The following is a 7,860-nucleotide window of genomic DNA, read 5'->3' on the forward strand; positions in this document are numbered from 1 at the left end:
CCATGCTAGCATGGAAAGCGGACGTTAAACAATGATGATGATGATGAGATAATTTTATTAGCAGGATAAAGGAAAGGTTGTGGATAGTATAATTATTAGAGAAACAAAATTATTATTGACCATTTTAAAAATTAAATCTTCTCAATTATTACATCAGCCAACCAACAACCAACATTACTTTCACCAACATAAATCTTGGTATTAAAATTATGCTTTGACAGAATCTTAATACCAACCCAGCAAAAACACTACTGTCTAGTAAGGATTCTCCATTCACATTGAATTCAAGGTCATCATTTCTCCCAGTCACTCCTTTCCACATCAGTACCAACATATGCATTGAAGTCCCATTCATCATCATCATTTAACATCCGCTTTCCATGCTGGCATGAGTTGGACAGCATGACGGAAAACTGGCAAGCCAAGGAGCTGCACTAGGTTCCAATCTGATTTGGTGAGGTTTCTACAGCTAGATGTCCTTCATAACAACAACCACTCTGAGAATGTAGTAGGTGTTTCTTACATGCCACTGGCACGAGTGCCATTAACCTGACACTGGCATCAGCCACGACTATGGTCTCACTTAGTTTGACAGATCTACACAAGCATAGTATATCACCAAAGGTATTGGTCACCTGTCACTGCTTCCATGAGGTCCAATGCTTGAACAGTACTTTTTACGTGCCACCAGCCACGACTAAGGTTTCACTCAGTTCAACATGTCTTCCCAAGCACAGCACATCGCCTAACAACTGAAGGGTGCTTTTAACGGGCTTGTTACGTGACACTGGCATCAGCCACAACTACAATCTCACTTGGCTTGACATCACTGCCTACATGAGGCCCAACGCTCCAACGGTGCTTTTTACATGCCACTGGCCACAACTGCAATTTCATTTGGTTCAACATGTCTTCACAAGTATAGTACACCATCCAACCTTTGAAGGGTGCCTTTAATGGGCTAGTTACGTGACACTGGTATCAGCCATGACTATGATCTCACTTGGTTTGATGGGTCTTGTAGGATAAATAACTTGGTCTGAATTACATCTAAAGCTGCTGTGACTTCCTCTTACTGTTTGGTACATATACTTAGAACAATCACAGTGGTCCTTCCTTTAGCCTAAACTTCACTACCTAAGACAATCTGACTGCCAGTGGTTTCTGAGTATCCCTGCTCCACCAGTGCAGACATAGTTGGCATCAAACCCAAATAGTAGAGTTTCATTCACCTTCCATCCAAATCTATGGTACCAGAGCCACAGAACATTGAAGAGGTAACACTGACTATATCTATCTATCTATTTAGCAGTAGTTTCTACTCTTTGCCTCTAAATTATAACATTTCAATACGAAATCATTAATGGTTGATCCCTCTTGAACCTGCTTCAAGGTCCTGGGACATGCATCTTCTGTGCTCCTACCCCATGCCTCCAAGAAAAAGTTGCAGGCTTATTGTTGGTTGTATCAGCATTGAGTGGAGACTGCAATATATTTTTTGAATGGGACCCTCTACCTAAGAACAGAAAATATCCCTTGTTAATCTGCACAATAGGTGATGCAGTGAGGTTGTTCTTTCGAGCATCTTTCATATTGCAGTTTCTGGTGATCTTATTCATACCAGGCACCAAGCTGGTATATATATTCAACACATGAATGGTAGAATCATTTTATATATAAAGTAGAATCAATTTTATGTATAGATGTATGGGTGGATGGATGGATGGATGGATGGATAATATACACACCATACAAATCTTTTTAAGGAAAATGGTTGGCATAAAGAACAAGCTACAACTAAGTTTGCATTTCAATATAATGTAATATGTATACATTATAAAGAAAGGGAAAAGAAACTAATATATAATGTATTTCAGAGAAAAAGGAAAACAGAAATATTTGAGCTGACTAGTCACTATCCACTATTAAATATTCTATCACAACAAACAATGGACTAGTCTAATAGAAACATAATAAAACATTTCCAGATGTCAACAAACACTGATTCAATCTGCCTGCTTGCTATGTCCATTATAACATTCATCAAAACATCTCCATAGTGGAAAAGGATATCGAATGGAAGTATTTGATCAAACCATTCAGTTGAATCGAATTTGATATCCATTTCAAGAGGATAAAAAGCACTGTTTTGCTTTATTAATCTGCAGAACTCCTACTTACCAATCAGTTCTTGCTTTCTTCCCCATGTGCCTCTCCCGCTCCAATGAGACCACTCCTACCCATCTGTATGCTTCTGTTTCACATTTATTCTGCTAACCATTTTATCTGTTCAACTCTTCTATTACACTACACCCTGTCTTTCACCTACACTCTGAATACTGAATAAGATTGTATATTTACAGCCAGCAAACTTGTCTTAGGAGTGATGTGACTTTCACAGCTACAGTGAATATAGCACATGTAGACGTACTGGTCTCTCTGAACTGTTAATGACCATGACAGCATAGAGAAAATTCTGAGTTAAGTAAGATAACCTCTCTAGTACTGATGATAAAACACCACAGCTTCCTTCTAAACTTCCCTTTTTAATGGTAGACACAACACACTACCTAATTTAACATCAATCCAAGCCACAGTATACTCAAACTTAACTCCGAAAGGGAAAGTCTGCAAATAGATTCTACTCTCCTTTCTCATCACAATGACTTTCGGTTACTCTTACTCATCTAAATGCAACTGCTGCCTTTGTGTCTCTTGGGAATCTTCCAACAACCATTTCTTCAAACATTGAGGATATCTATCTTACATCCTCAGTGACTTCAATGCTATTCATACAGAACTGAATCTTTTACAATCCTAACTTTCTACAACAGTTAGATTCATTCCCTTATGCATCTCAGATCAACTTATAAATACTCTATATACTCTAAATCACTTTCTTATCACTGAATACAGCCTCTACCTAACCATCACTATCTCTGCATTTATTAGATCAACAAAGCCTTATCACATGATGGTTGTTGTTGGCACTCCGTTGCTTACGACGTCGAGGGTTCCAGTTGATCCAATCAACGGAACAGCCAGCTTGTGAAATTAACGTGCAAATGGCTGAGCACTCCACAGACACGTGTACCCTTAACGTAGTTCTCAGGGATATTCAGCGTGACACAGTGTGACAAGGCTGACCCTTTGAATTAGAGGCACAACAGAAACAGGAATTAAGAGTGAGAGAAAGTTGTGATGGAAGAGTACAGCAGGGTTCTCCCCCATCCCTTGCCGGAGCCTTGTGGAGCTTTAGGTGTTTTCGCTAAATAAACACTCACAACGCCCGTTCTGGGAATCGAAACCGCGATCCTATGACCGCAAGTCCGCTGCCCTAACCACTGGGCCATTACGCCTCCACTATCACATGATGGATACATCACATATTGCACAACAAACATTTCCACACTTTGGCACTTCAAATCAGCTAGCGAGTTGGAGTGATTCTAGCTCTACACTAACTATTCCTTACATTGTATGTGCGTTACCTCTACCTATCAGAAATAGCTAAGTAGGTGACTGAAACCATCCTCTTAAGTATCTCCCTTCACATCTTACACAAAACTAAAGCACAAAACCCTAAATCTACTAAATGGTTCACACACTGCAACACAGTGATAGTACAAAGAACATGATCTTACAATGCTTGGGAAAAAAAAATCACTCACCATAAGGTGGACGACTTTATCCATCCCTGAAACTGCAAGACCATCATATGAAATGTAAAACAGGATTTAGTGTATACCACAGAACACAAGCTCTCTTGTCTATCAGATTGCAGCCAATCTTTCTGGTTACTTACTAAAAGAATCTTTACCAACATTGTGGAACTGTCCTAATCTTTACTTTTCGACCATGATGTTTCCATAAACAGTACTCCCATAAAGAAAGCCTTCCAATTTGTAGCTCACTTGCATCCAACTCCACACTGCACACACTAGGTAAAACTGCTTCCAAACTTTCAAGGCTAATGGTCCAAATTGCTCTTTTCATTATACTCAGACAATGTGCTCCCAAGATATGTCTTATCTTTGTCAAATTCTTCAATCTCACTCTAAAGGGATCTGTCCTGATCTTTGGAAACACATTTTATTATATTCCTAGAAACAGAGCAACCAAGTCTATCACTCCCTTCCAGAGGTGATGGAGATATTTGTTTACAATCACCTTCTCAAAAACCTTAAATCTCTTCAATGTTCACCAGGCTCTCATCCGTGAGAAATTTAGTGAAAACAAAATTGTTACGCTTAAAAGTTAGTGAAGTATTTGATCATGTTTGACATGCAAGTCTCTTAGATAAAAAAAGGTCTGCTATGCTTTATCCATTTCTTAGAGTGGGAAGATTCATGTCAGATCAAACCATCACATGCACTGATGGAGCTCTCACTAAACTACATTAACTCTAACGTGCCCTAAGGTTTAGTTGTCTCCCTTACACACTTGCACATCAACAGCTTACTTGCCATCACATTCAACAACTACTCCTATAAAGACAACACTCTTTGCATCCCTTCTCATACACTAAACTCTGTATGAAACACTTCTTGTAATCCACCATACTAGGAATTGCAGCACTCCCAACTCATGTTTTTTTTTTTTACATCTATGTGTGAACCTATAGAAGTTCAAACTGAACATCAACTGTGCAGGTCACAGGTATAAACATACTTCAGAAGCTAAATAATTACAAATGCATATTTTCCATATACCTTTTCATTTTGATTCAATCTTATGATGCTTCTAGGCTAACACTGATATTTTATTACAAAATATTATCCATGCTATTCAGACACTGAATCCAGTATTAGTTGACTAATTTGTGAAAATCATTTTTAAATAACTCAAATTAATTTTTTTTTCTTCTTTGATTCAGTTCCAGAAATTAAATTTTTAGATTTTATGATTTTACACTTTTTGAAAGTGCCATGCAGATGTAGGAAGTAAATGACTCTCCTTTATTCACATTTCTTTACAATAATATTGTTAGATGAACTGTAAACACATTTTTATCATTCCATTTCACTTTACTCCCAAATTCAGATAATAAAAACAATGATTTTTTTAAAAAACTGGCTCAAGGTTACAAATTTGTAATGGCTCAGGCACACGGTTATAAAAGTCCCTTTGCAATCATATGGTTTTGGGCTTGATTTCAATAAACAGCAGCTCAGGCAAGTGTCTTCTGCCATAGCTAGGGGAAAGGTGAATTGTACAGATATTCATCAGAATGACTGTATCCATTCTTGGGTGGTAGGCATAACCTGTTACTTGGTTAAACATAACCACTTTGCACTTTACAGGTTTGTTTAGTAGAGTTCACTTTGTTGCAGGTATTCAAGTCAGGCCACCAGCTTGTGGATAACCTATGAATTATGGCTTTTCCTCCTATTTCAATCTCCTCAGATTAAAGCATAAAAGAAAAAGAAAAAAGAGTGCAGTCAGATGAACACTGGCACCAAATTTATTGACTCAACAAAATAAAATTTTATTCTTTTGTTGTTCCAAATTTTGCTTTTTTTTCACTGAATATTTCAAGATATGCTGGGTAAACTAAGGATTTTAGAGGAAACAAAATCAGTTATACAAAAAGTGAAATGCAAGACAAATACAGATTATTTGAAAGTGAAATCAGTAGCATGTAACTGATTTCATATGTGAATATACATAGCAATGGTGACTTAAATAGAAGTGCAAAATACTTTCAAATACAGATTACATATGTTGATAGAATTTTTTATTTTTATTTAACTTTTTGATTAATATTTTATCAGATAATTCTTCTGATTATGTCAGAGAATGAGGGTTATGCATATTGCACAAAGTCTACTCTTTGTTGGGTAAATAAGGAAAATTGTCAGTAAAACAGGCTGTATTATGTTATGATACACTATTTATAATGATTTGTTTTGCATTGGTTAATGACTTTTTTTTCAGTAAAGAAAAGAATACATTCCCTTGAATCTAGCTCAGTTACTGGTCTTTATTATTTAAACTGGATTTCAACTAGAAACATGGTTTACTCAATAGGAACCGTGACCACAATCTTTAGAGGAACACCGACAGTGGAGGTATAAGAAACCATGACTCATGCATTGCAGCTAATTACTACTTAGATCCCTGTAAGTAGCCCAGCAAACAGGAAGCTCAGAGCAGTTTTCAAACAGTGACACTACCTACACACAGGCAGTTGCAGTAGGAGACAGTGCATCATGATATTGAAGATATCAAATATGGTGAAGTTGCAAATGTCTCTAGAAGCCAAAAGGCTTATTATAGCTACTTTTGAACACCAGTTTTACGGTTTAAGCAACAGATAAGAAATAAATCATCTCCATGTATAATGTTTGACAATTATTGGTAATACTCAAAGATCTCTTATATATTTCTGTCAGCTAGGTATGCTAAGAAGCATTAGAATGCTGATGCTCTAAATACACTATGGACTATCAGAATTGTAATAACAACTCTCATCAATACTTTGGATTCATTGGATTTTTGAATTTTTAAGTCTGGAAATGTTTTCTGAATATGCAAAAGAAAGCTATAAATGCATTGCAAACCTCATCTGCATCAAAATAGAGAATAACAGCTTGTACTGAATCAGGGTATTGCCTACAAACTTGAGAGGTGGCATCTGGCAAGGCATACAGTTGTACTTGTGCAGTGTAGTACTTGTTGTTTATATTCCACTTGTACCCATTGTCTTCTTCACTTGTAGGTAACTCCTCAACATTGAGCAACTCTAAAACATCAACAAGTAATTATCATTAATAAGATTCACCAAGAGGAATTTAAATTAAGTCAATAAAATACTTTTACATTAGTTGATATTTCAGTCATTGTTGCTCTAATAGGAGAGAAGTAGAAAAACCACTGAGAAGTAACATGAGTAGTCTGCAAGATAAACAATGAAGGAGGAGGCAAAGAGAGAGGGAAATGAGATAGAAGAGGCAGCAAAGTTTGCAACAAGATCCAGGTTGAAATGAGTGGGATGGAAAATAAGTGAGAAAACAACACAAAGGCAAAAGAAATGGACAAATAGACATGCACAGTGGGAAGAGAAGGCGAAAGAGATGAGATAAAAGTGTAGTCATAAACATAAAGAATTAAGAGGCTGCAAGAAATGGTTAGAATTATAAAGACAAAAATTTGAAGAAAAGAGATAGGCAAAAATGTACAGTTGTTCATGATGGGAGGTGGGGAAAGGTGCAGAGAGTATGATAAAATATATAAAATAGTAAGCAATCACATCATCATTATCATTTAATGTCCATCTTCCATGCATGCATGGGTAGGACTACAATAACCACAAAGAATATTACAGTCATATGTGTGGCGCATGCAAAAAAAAAAACAGCATTCATGTACAACTATATATACTTTCATCTCCTTTTGGCATAATCTGCATTTGCTGTCTATCTAATTTTGATCAATCTTTCAGCTGTAATTAGTGATTCAGTCTCTCTTCTCAGGTTTTCATCTCTCGACCACAAGCAGCATTTGTCAGTTCCAACTTCCTTGTGTCTTATGAATCAGTCAGCACAATTGGAGTGGAAGACAATTGGAGATTTCTGCGGGACAACCTGTTGAAAGCCACCGACCAGATTTGTGGGTGGTGTAAGGTCCCCTCCCAACCCAGAGTAACGTGGTGGTGGAACAAGGAGGTAGACAGGGCTATTAGACAAAAGAAACAAGCTTGGAAGGACTGGAAGAACGGTGGTAGCAGGGAATTGTACCAATGTGCCAGAAGGGAGGCTAGGCGACAGGTTTATTTAGCCAGAGGGGAAGCAGATAAGGAAAGATTTGCCAATGTTCTGCGCCGTGAGGACCAAAGACTCGAGGTATTTCGGGTTGCAA

General features: G+C 37.3%; 1 protein-coding gene across 8 annotated transcripts in view; it reads right to left on the reverse strand.

Annotated features, from left to right (window-relative positions):
• The window catches only part of LOC106879092 (alpha- and gamma-adaptin-binding protein p34-like), a 163,932-nt gene that overhangs the window by 141,870 nt on the left and 14,202 nt on the right, over nt 1–7,860 (reverse strand). For all 8 annotated transcript variants that reach the window (XR_008265306.1, XR_008265305.1, XR_008265307.1 and 5 more), the window contains exon 2: nt 6,564–6,745. Coding sequence is in view for 4 of the 8 variants with exons in the window: in XM_052972138.1 (XP_052828098.1) it covers nt 6,564–6,745 (182 nt within the window). In the remaining 4 variants the exon portion in view is untranslated. The remainder of the gene's footprint in view (nt 1–6,563; nt 6,746–7,860) is intronic.

This window comes from Octopus bimaculoides, chromosome 12 (genome assembly GCF_001194135.2).
Source record: "Octopus bimaculoides isolate UCB-OBI-ISO-001 chromosome 12, ASM119413v2, whole genome shotgun sequence".
NCBI lineage: Eukaryota > Metazoa > Mollusca > Cephalopoda > Octopoda > Octopodidae > Octopus > Octopus bimaculoides.